The sequence below is a fragment of the Melozone crissalis genome, unplaced genomic scaffold (genome assembly GCF_028551555.1).
Source record: "Melozone crissalis strain CALT ecotype California unplaced genomic scaffold, PUWL_Pcris_2 ptg000075l_1, whole genome shotgun sequence".
In the NCBI taxonomy this organism is placed as follows: domain Eukaryota; kingdom Metazoa; phylum Chordata; class Aves; order Passeriformes; family Passerellidae; genus Melozone; species Melozone crissalis.
The window spans coordinates 407058-424510 of record NW_026535852.1 but is presented as its reverse complement, the minus strand read 5'-3'; the positions used below and the strand labels follow the sequence as shown (position 1 = coordinate 424510).

At 45.2% G+C, this 17453-nt stretch overlaps 1 protein-coding gene across 6 annotated transcripts in view; it reads right to left on the bottom strand.

Moving 5' to 3' along the window:
- PRDM15 (PR/SET domain 15) overlaps positions 1-16725 on the bottom strand; it is a 32871-nt gene extending 16146 nt beyond the window's left edge. For 3 of the 6 annotated variants that reach the window (XM_054290043.1, XM_054290042.1, XM_054290044.1), the window contains exons 1-8: positions 12862-12946; positions 9150-9243; positions 6808-6961; positions 5801-6053; positions 4538-4663; positions 2092-2190; positions 1056-1283; positions 295-430 (exon numbers count right to left, since the gene is read on the bottom strand). In XM_054290043.1, coding sequence (XP_054146018.1) covers positions 295-430; positions 1056-1283; positions 2092-2190; positions 4538-4663; positions 5801-6053; positions 6808-6961; positions 9150-9243; positions 12862-12898 — 1127 coding nt within the window. In that variant the 5' untranslated portion in view covers positions 12899-12946. Of the gene's footprint in view, positions 1-294; positions 431-1055; positions 1284-2091; positions 2191-4537; positions 4664-5800; positions 6054-6807; positions 6962-9149; positions 9244-12861; positions 12947-16647 lie in introns of those variants that run through there. The other 3 variants (XM_054290041.1, XM_054290045.1, XM_054290046.1) reach the window with 3 other exon arrangements.
- Between the last annotated feature and the right edge of the window lie 728 nt (positions 16726-17453).

Here is a 17453-nt window from a genome sequence, read left to right as displayed (position 1 = left end):
GTCTTATCACTAACATTCAATGGGAGTAAATTTCACCTTGCAGCTGCAGGAGGCTTTTGGAAATACAGAATAAAAGCAGTAACACGACGGAAAAAGAAATTTTCATTTATGTTATGTTCCAAAACCCTACCAGTGTACAAGTGGCACTCAAAATCACCTCTTGAAGCAGCAGCATCACACAATTTTATGCTGATAAAAAAGAGCATCTGTGTGGCCAGAAGTTGAGCAGAACTGTTGCATGCTACATCATCTTAGATACAAGTAAGAGGAAATTGTGCATCCCAGAACACTTACTTTGCCACTGAGCTGATGCTGTTTGTGGTGCTGGGCATCTTTCCTAAAACCAGGTCCATGATGCTCTCTTCTGGAGCTGGGGGCAGGGCCACCTCCTCTGGAGGGACCTCAGGGACAGCGTCAGCCACACGTTCCACTGCACACACACCAAAGAAATAAACACAGCAGGAATGTGGACAGCTGGAAACAAAACCTCAAATGCAGGATTTGTAATAAGAGGTGGCACTGGACAAATCAATTGTCCACAAGGAAAGAATTCAAAGAATCACAGAACAGTGTGGGTTGGAAGGGATTGTTAAAAATCAAATCCAACCCCATGCCACAGGCAGGGACATCTCACCTTTTTCTAATTTCTTACCTTTCCAAGCTACTACTGCAGGGTCAGTTGACCAAGCAAAATGAAATTTCCTATTAGAACATCCCTTCAAGGAGGGTAAAGCCCTTTATAAACTAAACTTGAGATAGAGAAATTTGTCCTCTTGAGAGGAAGGATGCTTCCTCTCCTGCTCCTTCTTGCAGTTCTCATACCCTGTGTTTCCCTGGGGCTCTCTACAAACATCACCAAAGAATGCAGGTGACTGCTGTAGGTGCTGCCTCCAAGGCTCTCAGAAATAACTAACAAAACTTGTAAATTGGCAGCTTTAGTGATCTAACTAAAAACCTCCATCTTGTCTCTGCTGCTTTTCAGGCTTTTCTGCAAAGGCACCATCACAGATGTATAAACAGATATTTGCTTAGCATTTTCCAGATTTCTATCTTACCTGCAGGATCTTTCTCCTCATCAATGACAAGAGGTGTTTCTACTTTTGCTGTTTTGGCTTTTCTCCCCCTCCTGGCCTTTCTCCTCGAGTCTGTGCTGGCACTGCCTGTATCACTTGCCACTGGTTGATCTGCTGGCACAGCCTCTGCTGCTTTCTCTGCTTTCTCAGCATCATTTTGGCTGCTTGGGGAGGCACCTTTGGCTTGTTCCAGGTGACTCAGCAAGTGCTCTGGGTGGATAAGGAAGAACAGGAAAGTAAGGAGAAAATTATCCTTAAAATAATCAAATGGAGCTAGCTCAAGCCCATCTATCAGGTCCATTTCACTTTGCAGTGACTTACTTCAAATTATTTCAAAAGCAGTCACAATACCTTCAAAAATCAAAGCCTACAGTCTATTCAACAGTCACAAGAACTGAATTTTTAAGGAGATTGGTTGGTATCACAGCAAAAAGTTTGTGTTTCTAATAATGAGCACATTTTTCCAAATGTCCAAGTTATTTACTGACTGAAGTCCCCTTTTCAAAAAAGATTCATCAAATGGCCAAAGCTTCTAAATAATTTTAAGCTCTGAAAAATTGCATAAAATAGCTGTAAATGAAAAACATGTACTTCATTACCCTTACTAAATCTGTGCCCTAAATACCAGATGGACAGTATCACAAAGTATAACCTGGCATCACTGACCTTCACACTGCTCATGCAGCTCCCTATCTTGATTTTCCTGACAGTCACATCATCTTCTAGATCACAATTTTATTTCTTCTAATTTTTTTATAATATATTTATTTTTTTTTTATTTCTTCTAGTTTTATTTCTTCTAGATTCAACATTACAGCTGTTTGTCCAGAGACAGGACACTGCTATGGTCAAAATATCCTTGTTCTACCTTCCCTACTACTGCTTTCCTTAAAGGAGAACAAAATTTAAAATTTTTCTCTTCCTGCACCATGGGTGGTGCATGGCTTCACAGCCATGGGAGAGCAGAACTCTGCTGAGGATTCTCAGTGCTCCCCCATGAATTTCTGGCACTTCCTACCTGTCAGCAGCTGGGGCTCTTGGAAAGCAGATGAACACACTTTACACGTCCACTGGTTGGGCTTTGCTTCTGCTGTTCCACTGCCTTCTGGAGTGTTCACTAAATCACAACAAGAAACACTGAAATACTCTGAAAATGGGGAGGTGGTAAAGCCCTGTAGCTTTGTTTATCTTGCAGTAAACTCCCTGAGTATCACAAGGTACAATTTAAGCAGCAAGAGGCCCCTGGGGGCAGCTGGGACCATTTCAGGATTCTCCAAACATGAAGAGTTGAACTATTGGAAGATATAAATGATGCCAGGAGACAACATCAGTGCCCTTGTAAAATCCTGAGGGCTCCTTTATCACTTTCTAAAGAACTGAGTCCATAAAAAGCATGGCATAAAGCAGTTTTTAGCACCTTTAAAACCAGAGTTACCAGTCTTCTTATGGATTAGCTGAGGACAGAAGCAGGACAAACCTCTGTGAAGGGCATTGCAGAGTAAGAACATTTGGATTAATGGAAGTAAGGGTGAGGACAATGAAAACCTGGGTTTCAGCAGTTTCATTAATTAGATGTGCTATGAAATCACCATACTAATACTTTAATTAACACATCAACTCAGGAAAGATGAAGAAATTAGGGCAAAAATGAAACTGGAATAAAAAAAAATAAAACAGGAAGAGTAACTCTGTTCACAGTCCTTTGTATTTCAGTCCTTAGATGATAAATTTGTCAAGAGGATCTGATAAATCTGGACTGATTCAGAGATTTTTTTTGGCACACAAAAAGCTGAGTAACACTCCTTCTGCAGAGGAGGAGGATGACACTGAAGTCAGGGTAAGTGAATGGCAGCACAGGGAATTCCAATTGTGCCTCAGTTTCTGCCACAGATTTCCTAGATGGTCATTACATGGCAGCTCATCTCTCTCTGCCTGAGGAGCCCATCTGTAAAGGGACAGTAAAGCTCTTCCTTCTTTATTGAACCAAAATAAAGATTCTCTGAGGCAGAGGCTGTTCCCTGCCACAGGAGGTACATTCAACACTCTGCACTACAGAGGTGTGATCTCATCCATGCTGCAATAAATAAATTAGTAAGAAATCACTTGGCAATACAGCAACAAAAATTCCCTCTTCACAGGCTACATAAAGAACTTCTTGAAGGCTCTGTCCAGGAGGACAAAAGCAGCAAACCAAGAGTCTGTGTAATTTAATTGTGTCTGACTCTGCACTTCCCTTGCTCCTTAGCTCCTTGTACTGGTTTGTCAGGAAAAGTCAGGTCCTTCTTAAGTTCCCACTTCCTCAGGTTTCCAGGGCAGCTGCAGGGCAACCTGGCTGACTTGGAACCACACATCTGACAGCTGGCAACTGCTTGAGGTATATGACTTGAGGCAAACAAAATCAAAACAAGAAAATTTTGTTTTGGAAGCACCAAATCAGTGGGAACACCTCAGGGTTCCCAAAATATAAAAGGCAGCTTTTTGTTTCTACTGAGGTTGGACTTTCAGGCAGTAGGGTGAAGGATGTAGGAGGGGCTGTTCCAATTCTTCATTTTACCTCTGGAAAAATCAATAATGCCAAACTGAAACAACTCCTCAGTCAACTTCAGAGTTTGGCTGTGACAGAACCCAAGCTGACAAATGGATCCTCTGATCAGCTGCTCTGAACACACCTGCAACAACTCCCCTCCTTTCCTCCCAGCTACTTTTAACAAGCAAAGCTTAGGAAAATAACCTCTCAAAGAGCACACCTAGAATGGTTTTCTTTTGATCTTGTGTACTCTGAGTGTAATTTTTGAAATTTGTGTTCAGTGGGTTCTTAATTTCACTGTTGCACTTTGCAGAGACTGGGTGAGGGGAGCACTGCTTTGTAATGAATCCTTGGGACAGAGTTCCTGTGACACTACCAGATACTTCCTCAGCCATGTGTTCTTTGCCAAGAGGATCTGTTTTGCTTGTAAGTTTATTGAAATTTTAGTTTCTGTAATTTAGAACAGTTTGAACTCTAATAGGGGCATATACTGTGGTATTGTTGTAATTTGGGGATGACCAATGTTCTGGTTATATTCCAAATTTGGTTATATTCCAAACATTTGAAATGTTTTCTTCTAGAGCTTGGCCTGATCATTTGAATTACTACACTTTGCACAGGCAGAATGAAGATTTTATTGGGAATTGCCCCCATCCCAACACTAACCATCTCCAAAGTCAGGAGCATTTGTGGTTTTCATGAAAATAATCTGCCTAAAAGTTTATTGGCCCCTCTGTCACTTTTTAACCTGTGTATGTACTTTAAGCACTGTGCCCATGAAAATGAAAAGAAAAATTCAGGCTTTCAAATCCTCTCTAAATTAGTATTTGCCAGAAGTTCTATATCTATAACACACATGTAGAAGTGTTACACCTAACAGCTCTGCACACCTGTATCTGCCCTCTATCTTCCTTAAGAGCACAGTAATTTTGCATACCTGCTGGATCAGCTGCTAATATGCTGGATTTCTTGTTTTTTTTATGGGGTAAGACAGCAGATGAAGGTTTTGAAGAGACCTTATTATTTCCTTCTTTATCAGACTCCATTGCTACCAAGGATGTATCTGTGAAGAGGAAAAAGAGTTCATCATTTTTACTGCCCATTCCCTTTGACTCTTGCTCTGTGCTGAGGGCAGCAACAACAGTCAGAAAGTTTTATTCTGTAACAGGCCTGCAAATAACATTCTCATGGAAAATTTTAACCAGAACATTCTTATATCTCACCCATTGTGCCTTAAATATTCTGGAGTGAACCATGAAGTGCTGAACAGAGAGTGCAGGGCATATTTTAACAGTATTTTAAAATACCCATAACCCCCCAAAAATACATGAACAGGTTAAATTAAAGAGGGAAAATATGAAACCTCTCAGTTAGTACCAACTGGAAACATCTCAGAGCACAGAAACATGTCAACTGCATTGATTCAGCTGCAGCACTTGAGACTCTGCTTAGGATCAAGGGCAGCAATAAAGCCGGTGGCAATGGCTTCTTCCCAAATTTGTCACCCCAAATTATACCCAGCAGAGCAGTAATAACATCCAGGGAGTACTCCCAGCTCAAGAGCAGGAAAAAAACATCCTTGCAATGTCAAAGGGTCTTGTCTTTCAGCTGTAGAAATGGAAAAGTAGGAGAAAACAAAGGGGAAAACACTGGAACTTGTGGCAATTCTAATTCAGATACTAAAATATCTGCTGCCTTTCTTTCCAATGCACAGCCACGTGGATCTTGCTCTAGTGGGTCCCATGTGAGGATGCTCAAGAGAAATCCAGTTTTTTAGAACTCTGTAACAGTTCTGTGCAAAACCAAACCATTTTCACTGCAACTGAAGAATGACTTCTTTAACAAATCTGTATACAGATTTCTCTGATAATTGAGTTTCTTTGCTGTTCTACCCACCCAGAAATGATTTGATACAAATGATTTGATACACCAAATCTTTAGTTAAGGACTATTTATCCAGTCTGTCCACTCTGAAGAGGCCGAAAGATTAAGTAGGACACCTGTTTTAAAAAAAAACCTGGCTGTATCATGGTGAAGAATCTACACTTTCCTCTTGCAGGGCACCCACGTGTGCAGGCTGGCCTGACTGTGCAGGATAAGAACCCACTGGATAAACAGCACTGTCACCTCCAACAGGCAGGGCCTATCAGTCCCTGCCAGCACTGGGCCCTTAGGAAGGAAGAAAGGCCTCCACACATACCATTGGCAACACTAGTGACCTGCTTCAGCACTGGCTTTTCCATTTTTTTGGCGTAAAAAGCTGCATACCACACTCTCAGCTCAGTTCCTGGGGGGATGTCCTGGCAGGTGGTGAAGTAAATGTCATTGTCATGCTGGAAGGCTGTGAGGTTTTGGTGCTCGTACTCGGTGGCTGGGCGCACCATCATCATCCAGTTGCAATCATCCTCGTTTGTGGTGTCAAAATACACCAGGGGCCCTTCCTTCTGGAACACCTGCCAAGCAAAATGGGCACAGAATAAAAACCATGAGAAATTATAGAAAGTTAAGGGAAAAAAAATATTTTCTGCTTTTGCAGTGGTTTCTTTTCAGAGGACATCAGGGACGAAGCAAACCTCAAGTCCTGCATCAGGAATCTTTTCATTATTATTTTTATTTTTTTTATTCATTATTCATCTTTTATTTATTCACATCTTGTCTGTCTCAGAGACAGACAACCAGGAGCAAGACTGGAACAAACTGAACAAAATCATCCCAAGAATTCTTGCTATAGCCACCAGTTTCCCAAAACTGGCATACATGAGTGGAAGGGTATCCAAATAGCCATCAGCCCAAGGCACAATTCTAAATCTTTACTTCTGAGTTAGGCATTAGTGGAAACTAAGACTGAATTCCATTTTTAATGTAGCATTTTTCCTACCAAAACTTGTCAAGAGAGGAATAAAACAAATGCAAGACAGAAAAAACCCCACTTATTCTGCATGTTCCATAAACCTAATACATATGGGAATCATTAGGAAAATTCAATTAGATTGAAGAGACTCATTAAAAGAACTGAGCTTCTAGTTTGGTTCTTCCCTTCTTTGCCCAGAGAATGTTTGTTTAGCTCACCTCTTACAGGGCACACCTAAAAGATGTTCCAAATAATCCCCCTTCATATCTTTGTTTTCATAGTGTTAGCCAGCATTAATTCCTCACAGGTTAAACTGACTCCTTGCTATTTATTGCTTTACAAATTCTGTGTCTTACCTTCAGGGGAAAAACTGATTCTTTCTCCAGCTTGAGAACTCTCTTGCATTCAAAGGGGCCAAACTGGGTACGTTTCACCAGCTGAGTCAGAGCAAACACTCCCTCAGTCCCATCCTCCAGCTGTCTTATCTCCAAATTAGAAGGCAGAGATGATCTAAAAATTTAAGAGAGAATTGAGGAAAAAAAAAAAAAATCACAGAACTGATTAGGTTGGAAAAGACTTCCAAGATCAGCAAGTTCATCCTTTGGCTGAACACCACCTCAGCCAGTAACAGTTATGCACTGCAGGAACCCCTGAAGAAAGAAATCAGCATTAAACTCAAGTGTTTCTGTGCTCCCAGCCTCTCTCTTTTCCCAAACAAGCTGCTGAGAAAACTACATGCAGCAAATGGTGTTACTATGTATAATACACAGAGAACAGCTTCCCAAAAATTCACTAGACTGGCCCCACAGTATTGGTTTTACAAACCAAGTACAATTCTGTTTTTTTAGGTCTGTGCTAACAGATGAAAAGCTAAAATAATCAGACAGGCTACTGACTACCCTGAGGTTGACACTGGCAGAACTGCTTTACTGCTTAGATAAAGAGAAATACAAAAAGATTGCAATCACAGTGATAAGCAAATGAATTGAAAACAATACTTTTAGTTTGAAGCATACAAGGAGCAGTGTTAGAGACAGAGAAGTTCAGCAGATGTTTCTCAGCCCTTCTTTTCTGAAGCATCCATTTGATCTTTTCAGTAAGACAGAGGAACAATAAACATGGTTAAGCAAGTAGACTGTTTTTAAAAGATCCATATCCAGTTTGTGGTTAAACTTGCCCTCAACCTCAGATAACTCATTTTCAGTTACTGCTCCCCTGATGTAAAGCTACAATTAAATTTCTTCTGTCCTTTTCTTACCTTACCTGATTTCAGCTGAAAACTCTTCAGGAAAATAAATACATTTATCTGTAAAAAATCAATTTAAAATGCTGCTTTCAAGTCTATGGTCCAGCAGCCCACACTTCCACCAGGGAAAACTTTGCATTTGCATGTCAAAAGGAGATTGAAAACCAGTGCAGGCACCATATTTGCAAACACTCCCAGTTGGAACATCTGGACATGAAAGTGCAAGTTAAAAAACGGAAAAAGGTAGGAAATAGTAGTTTGTCATGAAATGTGTGTAGCACAGGCTAGAGACTTACTGCACTGCCCATTTTTTGTATACAATAAAAGCACCTCTCCTTCTATTATTCCAAGGGGCATTTTTAAATGCCCCTCAGCACCTGTAGTGCCAGGGCTGTTATCCATGCACAGCTGCTGCAGGGGATCATCCAGGGAACGTTTCCAGGCCCAGGAAGGCAGTGCCTGGCAGGAGCTGCAGGGAAATTCCTCCTCTGGGAAGGCCAAGAAAAGCAGGGGCAGCTCCTGCTTGTACTTGGTGGGGCACCAGGAGCATCCTGCCCTGGCCAAGGGGTTGTGGCACCCAGGGGGCAGACCCAGCACATCAGAATTTGCTCCAAAATGATGCTGGGAATACACAGCACAGCCCACACAGGCAGGATGTGCCAGACTTGCTGCCCACATGCCTGTTTTCTGCCTGTGACTTCCCAAGAAGAAATATGGAAGCCCTGCACACATTATATAACACACAAAACCATCTGAACACTTCCCTTTTTGGATCTGCACTACACCTTCATAATAGTTGATTCCTTTCCTTGGCTTCTTTTCCTTGGCATTCTGCATCTTAAAATGAATTTTGCTGACAGTGCCTGATTGTCTTTCCCTGTAAAAATCACTACTCAGTGTTGTTTTCTCCCAACTAGATTGAGTCTATTTGTTTCTTTTGGCAAACATGAGTGTTTCTGCTGTGCTGTCACAGATTTGCTGACAGAACTATTACCCCTAATCGCTTGCAAAGCCCCACAATAATGAGAACAACTTGTTTTGCTTCTAAGTGGAAGAATGAGAGAGTTCATACACATGAATGAGAAATCCTCACACACTTCTCTGAAATGAATCTGGTGTATCTAAGGGGGATAAAAGGGGCAGGTACTCAACCATGACAGAAATCATCACCCCATCTGGCAGCACCCTGACTCCTTGCCAGAAACCTCAGCAATGAAACAGAGTCCTGATGAGCAGCAAGTTTTTTTTTTTTGGCTTCTATTCAGTGCAGCACTTAAGTGTGTGCATCAATTTTTCTATTTAATCAAGGCCATGTGCTTTCCATAGATTTCTGTCATCCTCTGGGACTTCAGTTTCCAGCTGTCAGTGTGACATCCACCGAACAGCAAATATGCTTTAAAGGACTAACATGGGGGTGTTGGGTTAGTCAGGATTAACACAAACATTTCTTACCTTGCCCTGCTCAATACAAAGGAGTCTTTGACTGTCACCACTGGGCCCAGCTCAGGACACTCTGAATCGTGGTACTGCCCACAGTCCTCACACCCTACAAAGAACCAGACAGAAAAGGTTGGTGGAAAACATTTTTCTAAGACAGTTTCCTCTCTCTTTCAAAAGAAACCTAGCACCAGGTAAAACACATACACAGAGAGGCAGATGTTTATTTATACTGCTTAAAAGAACATAAATAATTGAACACTGAGTGGATAGCTGGCACCTGTGTAGGTGAGATAACACACACTGTGATCAGTACATCAGAAGACAATTGTTTCAATTCTCTCACCAAGGCAAATGAATGCCTTACACCCACAGTAAATATTCTGCTTAAAGATGGCATTATTCTTCAGATAAAGTGCTGCAACACATGGCAGCTGAAGAAAACCACACCACTGCCTTCCCCAGGAGCTGGGCTGCTCTGAACAGCTTGGTGTTTGCAGTGACAGGAGGCTGTCCTGGGGTGACGTTATGATGCTTGTATCCCCATTCCTCTGTTCTGTGCCTTTAAGACCGGCTCTGAAGAGTGGAAGTTTTGTTTGGGTTTCTCTTATCAGGGACACAGAGACAGGCAGTACATAGGGTCTTTTTTCACTTCTCGCTTTCAGCTTGCTGCTTTGCTTGCTTGCTTTTCTGCTCTCGCTTTGGCCTCTGCTTATTAGCTAGGTCTAGCTAAACAGTCCACATCCATTCCTGGACTGTTCCTCCTCTCCTGTTCCTGTGACCATCTCGAACCTGCTCCGGACTGGGACCCGGGAACCGAAGGTTTGGCTGCAGCAGCTGCCCAGCGCCGGAGGGACTGAGAACAGAGCAACCACCCCCGAAAGAGACTTTCTGATTTTGTCATCTTTCTCAGAGCGGTGTCATCTGGTATTGTTCATTTTGTGTGCTGGGGGGTGCTGTGCCTGAAATAAACAGGTTCTTTCCACCTCTCTCCAAGGAATTTTTTCCCGAACCGGTTGGGGGGAGGGGCCGTGTGGGTTTTGCTTTCTGGAGGGGCCCCCTTTGGAGATTCTTTAACAAATTTGCCCTAAACCAGGACAGAGGCACAAACCCAGAACCAGCAGCAGAACTGGCACAGGGCTCAGCAGGGCACCAGCATGGCCAGCCCTGCCTGGCCACACGCATTTCTCACCCACAGGGCAGGACAGACACCTCCAAGGTGCCTCCTGGTGCCTTTCCAGACAAGTCAGCTGCTGCACAACACACTCTGGCCACCTAATTCACTGTCAGCTCAGCTAAATTAACTTTCAGTTTAAGTGGCTGTAAATTACCCAGAACTGAGTGGTTCCTAAGAAACAATTTTCAGACGAGGATAATTTGAGGCTTTCTAAAATAAGCTAACTTAACAGGATTCCAAATGCTTATACACTGCTTCACTGGGAAAAAATAGCTGTCAAACTGCCCTGCCTGGTCAGCTGCTGACACAGCTTCAGGAGAGATCATCACACAGGGGTTATATTGCTGTGCTGCCTTTTGCATCTGAGCTGCAAGCTTACAAGGGCAAGTCAGGAAAACCCCAGAAAATGTGTAATGTAAGGGTCACTGCACCTTTTTTGGGAAGACATGACAAAAGCCAAGTCATTCCAAGGTATATCCCCTCTGGCAAAGCCACTTTGTGCTCCCAGCTGGAAGCTTCTACTCATCCCAGTGAACAAAAGGACTTCTAAAACAAGGGATTTCAAACTGCTTCACATTTCTTCTGGCAGCAAAACCAGCTTAGTAGTGAAAAAATACATATATTTGACAGTACTTCTGGCTGTTGCAGCCCTCAAGCCTGGTCACTGCCTCCTGTTTGTGCTGCCTTCTGGTGAGCCAAGGAATGAAAGAACCAGCTCTTCACATGGTTTTTCAGAAGGAGGAATTTCCCAGCCTGGCTTGCTGTACAGCACCACAGAGTTATTGTACCAGAAGAAAGGATCCATGGGCAAGTACTACTCACAGAGCAGCAGCACCAAAGCTCAGCCTACAGCTGTCCTGTTCACTGTTCCACCTTTCCAGGTGTGCCTGTAGCCCAGGCTGCTGAAATTATGACTGAAAAATATTACTGAAACAATATTACTGAAAATATTACTGAAATAATCTGGGCTAAAAGCAGATTTCCCAAACCAGAGAGGACAGAGGAATGTGTAAACCTGACTGCTGAAAAGAAATGGACTGTCATCCATAAAGGGTTGTCATAACCAAGGGGACAGGAAGGAATAGCCTGAGTAACAGCTTCTCCAACAGGCTTTGCTGTCCAAAGAAAAAAGCACTTTGTCATTTTCCTCATCTGACTGCATCAGGGCACTCCTCACCCCTGCAAGGATAAGCCCCTGAAAGGTGCAGACAGCACTGGCCACAGCTACAGGCAGGAATAAGGCACACATTGCTCTCACTCCTCTGCAGAGCAATGACCAAGGCCAGGGGAATATGACAATGACATTGTGTGGCACAGCTCAATATCCAAGGGATGCCCTACAGCAGCCAAAGCTGTTACACCCACCATAGGTGACACTTTCAAGAGATTACAGCCACAGGAGAAACACAAAAACAAGCATGGGAATATTAAAAAAATACCCCAGGGAGACTATACTCAAACACTTAATAAAAAGAAAAATTCCCAAATTCTCTTGTCTATGAAATACATACTCAAGGATGTTTATTATTGGGAGTGCACAGTGCCATTTATAGCAACTCATTTTTTCAGAACATAAAGTCCCCATATTCCATGGGAAAAACTAATTGCAGAGAGCACAAGAAAAAGCCCAGTGACCACAGCCCCCACTGGAAGGGATAAAAAAATTCTGTGTGACACCTTCTATCTAATTAGGAGTGGCATCATATCCCCATTCTTTTTGCTGTCCACCAGAATCCTTTTGTGAAGGGGAAGATAAGGCAACCACTACTGGTATCTGCATCTCAGTAAAAAGGCAAACAGTCAACACTAGTTTTGAAGGAAGCTGAAAATTCAACTTTCCTGACCCTGGGAGGAAGAAAATTCAACTTTCTGACAGCTGACATAAATGCAGCTGTGGAACCATCAGAGGTAAAATATGTGGATCCTAAAACCAAGGATGTGCTCCATTGTGCTCTGCTCTGACTGGATCCACAACATCTGGGCCCTCTGTGCTCACACAAGGACTTTACATCCCTTAACCCTTTTCCAGTGTAACACCAGGTCCTGCCTGCCCAGGCTGCCGACAGAGGACAGGATCAGTGTGGCACCCAAGGCTGCACAGGCAGTGAATGCCATGAGGGAAACCTGCCAGGGCAGCTGGTGCATCTCAGACTTGTTCTGAAGGAATTCTGAGTCTGCTGCCCCTGCTGGGGAGGTGCAATCCCAAGGCAGGCCAGAGGTCAGAGCTATCCCCAGACAGCCCTGGCTGCTAGAGCTGGTTGTATCAACAAAGGGCTTACACCAGGGTGAGATCTTCAATCTCACTCGCTTCAGCCATGAAAAAGCTGTGCTGCTCACTCACATTCAGAGCTTTCATTGTGTGTTTGCCAACAGCATCAGAATGTGTATGCTTAAATTACACAAACTCCTCTCTATTCACCCATTAGATGCATGAGCCTCCTTTAAAAAGAGCAATTTTTCTAAATAAAATCTTATGTCTGGTTTAATTTCAGGCATCCTGAGTAGACAAGTCACATACAGTGAGAATCAGATCCTTTTCCTAATACTTACAAATAAACATAATCTCCTCACTGCCATCTTCAGCCATTATTTTAAACCTGCCAAAACACAAAAGAAAAAGTTAGTTCTGAATTGACTTTTACTTTCTGTATCATATTAACATTCCTTTGTGAAGTAATGATGCTGACCCACCCAAACACATTAATGTCTCTGCAGGAGTATCAATGGAAAATAAAGAAATTAAAGCTTTTTAAAAGCCCCAAAGACTGCTGCATCATTACATGTGTTGCACACATCACTGCCAAGGAAGCCTCAATGTCTGTGGGTTCTCAGGCATTTCTCTGTGAGGAAATGCTGTCTCCTGCTGTTCCCCATCTCTGACAAACTTCCAGCCACTCCTGCATCCCCTGCTAAAAAGCTCCTGTGGAGTCTCAGAACATGCAGGGCCAGAGGATAATCCAGGTCAGCAGCAACCACTGCAGGAACAAGGTCCAGTGCAACATTTTATTGAACACTGCAACATTTTATTTAGTTTTAAAAAATTATCTCTGAAAGGCAGATAACTTATTTAATAAGCACAGTAATCTCAAAAACTGCAGATACAGCCACAGACCTCCTCCAGAGGCAAAGGCATATTGTGGTACTGAGCACCAGAAAACCTGGGGAAATAAAACCCTGCCTCTGTCACTGGCCTTCTATGAAATGGTACCTAACCAATTTGATTTCACACTTAAATAAGGTTAATCCATATTCACTTCATTAGTGTCAGTCTGTATTAAATACTTGCATGAACACTATTGCCCCTCAACAATTAAATTACGGTTGGCACAAAGTCTGATTATGTATGGCTAAGACCACAATATGAGCAGGACCTAGAAGAGAGTTTTTCCCTTTTCTACCCAAAGAACACTCTCCTCCTCAAATAAGCAATTTTCCCAAAGCATCAGAAAAAAGGCAAAGCAACAAAAAGATCATGACCCAAGTCTGAGAGAGGTGAGGCTGCAAAACAGCAAGTGGAGGACAGGAAGGAGTAAGAGCCTGAATCTCTGAGAGGGAGAGCAAACATGACACACCAAACTCGCAGAGCCCTGTTTGAAAACAGATAAAGCAACAAAAGCCAAGCCAGAAATGTGGGAGCACAGGCACTGCTCAGGATCAGGACTCTCCAAGCACTGCCCTTCCTAACTCCACTGTCAGCAGCAGGATCCCTCCCTAACACTCACTGCTCTCAGGGGCAAACACTCCCCATCCGTGGCACAAGCTGGGCCTTTCCTGGCTGCAGCTTTTGGGGACTAAGCTCAAATAACAGAACAAACATTTATACAAAAGCTCAGTGCTGAGCAGGAACAGCAACTCAGGAAATTTCCCCAAAAGCTCTTTTCCTGAATAATGCAACAGGTATTGAGGAGAGTCCAAGCACAACGCTGCAAAAACAAGTGATGTAAGCTGTTGTCAAAAATGGTTTGCTTTGCTTTTTAAACACACTTATTTTTTTATGCTTTGCACTATTTCAAGAGGGGTATGCCCAGCTGTTTTTAGATAGTTTGTGTCCTTACAAAACTTTAATCCTAAATATGGGTGAATTAAGGAATAATGGCCTTGATGAATGGTTCAGAAGCTCAGTGCAGCCACACCACCAAAGGCATTCAGCCTCCGGGACATCCCTCTGTCGCATCCTTGGCAAAGAGACTGGGGACAAGTGACATCACAGGAGCCATCGGATGAGAACAGCAACAAAGGGGTGGAGAAATCACCAGCGCTGCTCAAGGTGATGGGGAGGGAGCGTGAAGGGCCCTCAGAGGTGCCTCGGGCAGCCTCAGCTCTGCATTAGCGCAGCTCCCTCCCTGCAGCAAGGACGGACTCGTGCTGCTCTGCACTCCCAACACTCCTGGTCCAGCCTCACCCCTGCTCCCCAACACACACCGCTGCCTGCTCCACAATTCTGATTTACACCCTGCTCACCCAAGCGCTTTCCAGCCCCTCCTCCCTGATCTCAGCTGTATTCCCCAGGGGTTTTGGAAACAAACCACACAGCACGATGCCACCAGCTGTAAACAGTCAGGATGTGCCACTCACATGGTGGCACTGAACACAGGGCTGTTTTTGCCCTCATCTGCTGCTGCTAAGGGCCACAGGGTCTATTTTTTTTTCCTTTTCAAACATTTGTAACACAAAAACACTCCGTGAAGTCACTCATCTCCGAACTCTGCTCTTGTCTTGCAAAGCTTCTGGGAGTTGCAGGTATTTTTTACATAAAACAGAGAGTAATCATCAGCAGTCAATAATCAGGAGGAAAGCCAGACAGAGGAAACTAGACCAGGTACAAAGCCTAATTCTGATGGCAGCAAAAGAGCAGAAAACTACGTTTTTTGGTTTTTATAATTAGAGGAGTGATTTTATGCCTGAGAGTAGAGCCACACAGCTATGCACAAAAATTCCAGCTGCAACACAAGCCTTGGAGCATATCTGGAACTTGAGGGAACCCAAATTAAGATATTGAGGAGCTGCAGCATCACAGGTACCTGCTCGCAGCCCAATATGTACAGAAATACTGTCAGGGAACCACTTGAGCTGTAAAAATTTAAGAATGGATGTAAAATCACACTTTGTCCTTATAAAGTGCTGAATAAAGACATCAGGCTCAAGTGCTAAGTTGAGCCATTTTGATCTTGCTAATGGATTTTTTTTAAAAGTAGGTCAGAAAAATTAACAGAATGCCTGAAAATCTGTGTTTGAACTTAATGATCAACAAGGTAGAATTAAAATTCTCCTCTCTTCAGTCTGAGAATGGGCTTCTATGAGAGTGAATAACTTGAGAGCACAAGCAGATGGGTGCTGCACATACGTATGTGGAAGGATGCGCTTAAAAATGCAATTTTCCTCATGATGTAGTAAAACTTGTTCATGCCACCGCTCAAAGGAATTGCAGAACATCTGGCGAACTACAGCGAGGCCTTGTATTTCTTAAAAAAATTAGGGTCATTCTATCAATTATTGTTGAGGAGGGAGCCGATTTCTAGGCCAGTCATGGGGGCATGGCGGGGTCCGTGCCACCTGCCCTTCCCAGCGCTTGCCGCGATGCTGCGAATAAACTACGCGCAAAGTTTAATGGCCCCGAGCAGAAAAGGAGCGTGCTGCAGGAAATTTCACGTGTGCGGAGCCCCGCAGACCGCGGCTCTGTGAGCGGCTCTGCTCCTTTTGTCTCCTCGGGCTCCACCGCACCCTCTCCCAGGGCACACACCGGGGCAGGGCAGCATCCCCGCACCTCCCTCCTCCTCCTCCTGCCGCTCCCAGCCTCTTCCCTCCGGATCACGCCCTCGCACCTGGGAGCTCCCACCCCCCTCCATCGCCAACCCCCTGCGGCCAAGCCGCTCCCCGCTGCCGGCCCCGCATCCCCGTGGCCGCCAGGGCTCCGTGCCCAGCCCGGCCGAGCCCGCGGGGATCGCCCCGCGCCCGCTCCCCGCCCTCCCCTCAGGGACCGCGCCGCCGCCGCCGCCGCCCGGAGCCCGTCGGGGCCCGGGATCCGGGAGCGGCTCCGCCGGGTTTTGCCTCGGACCCGCCTCGCCCCCTTCGCTACCGCCCTCCCGGCCGCTGTAACAAAGAACAGGCGGCCTGGAGGAGGCGGCGGCGGCGGAGGAGGAGGAGGAGGCGGCGGGGCCGCAGCCACCGCCGCCGCCCCGGGAACGCTCGGAGCGGCCGCCGCGCCCGCCCCGGCCCCGCCGCGCGTCCCGGGGAGCGGCGGGAGGAGACGCGGCGGGGCGGGCGCGGGGGGTCCCGGGCGGGGGTGGCGGGGAGGGCGCGGGGCGCGGCGGGAGGAGCGCGGGGAGCCGGCGTTACCTGCCCCGGGAATGGCCAGACCCGGATCGGATCCGCGCTCCGGGTTCCGATCCGCTCCGGAAACCACGCGCCAGCGGAAGCCGGCGCGGGCGGGCGCGGAGCAGGGCGGGAAGTGTAGTGCGGCGGGGCCGGCCCCGGGCCTGACCCCGGCCGCGTCCCCGGCCATGGCCCTGCCTCAGCGCCCGCGGGGCCGCCACCCGCGTCCCCTCCCGGGCCGGTCCCACCCCTGAGCCCCCGCAGGTCCCCGGGCCGGGCTGGAGGCGGGGGGACCCCGCTGAAGGCGGCGGAGCAGCCGGGTGGCTCTCCCGTCTCCTCACGGGCAGTGCCGGGGAGCGGGCTGGCTGAAACAGAACCACAGGATCGAATAGGTTGGAAAAGACCTCCAGGACCATCCAGTGCAAGCTATGACCCAACACTTTTTCTGTGAAAAATGCGTATTTTATGATTGGCTTTTCGCAAATATTAAAATGAATATTACATGTGTTGGGTTAGAAAGTAATGCTGTATAAATTCTCCTAAGTAGTGTGTTAAATATGGTTTTAGGTTATAAAAATGTTGAAATAGAAACTATGCTATGTAAGATACTTTTTTTAAAGAAAGGACTCGCAGTGAGACAGCAGCCACAGGACACCTGAATCTTTCACAGAAAAAGAATTTATTGCTCCATTATCAGAAGAAACAAACTCCTTCCCGCCTCAAAGGCGCTGATAGGATCCAGAGTAAGAAGTTGATGGTGACCAGACAGAATCCTGTATTTGAATGGAATTTATGCATCATGTATGAGGTGTATGAATATGCAACAGAAT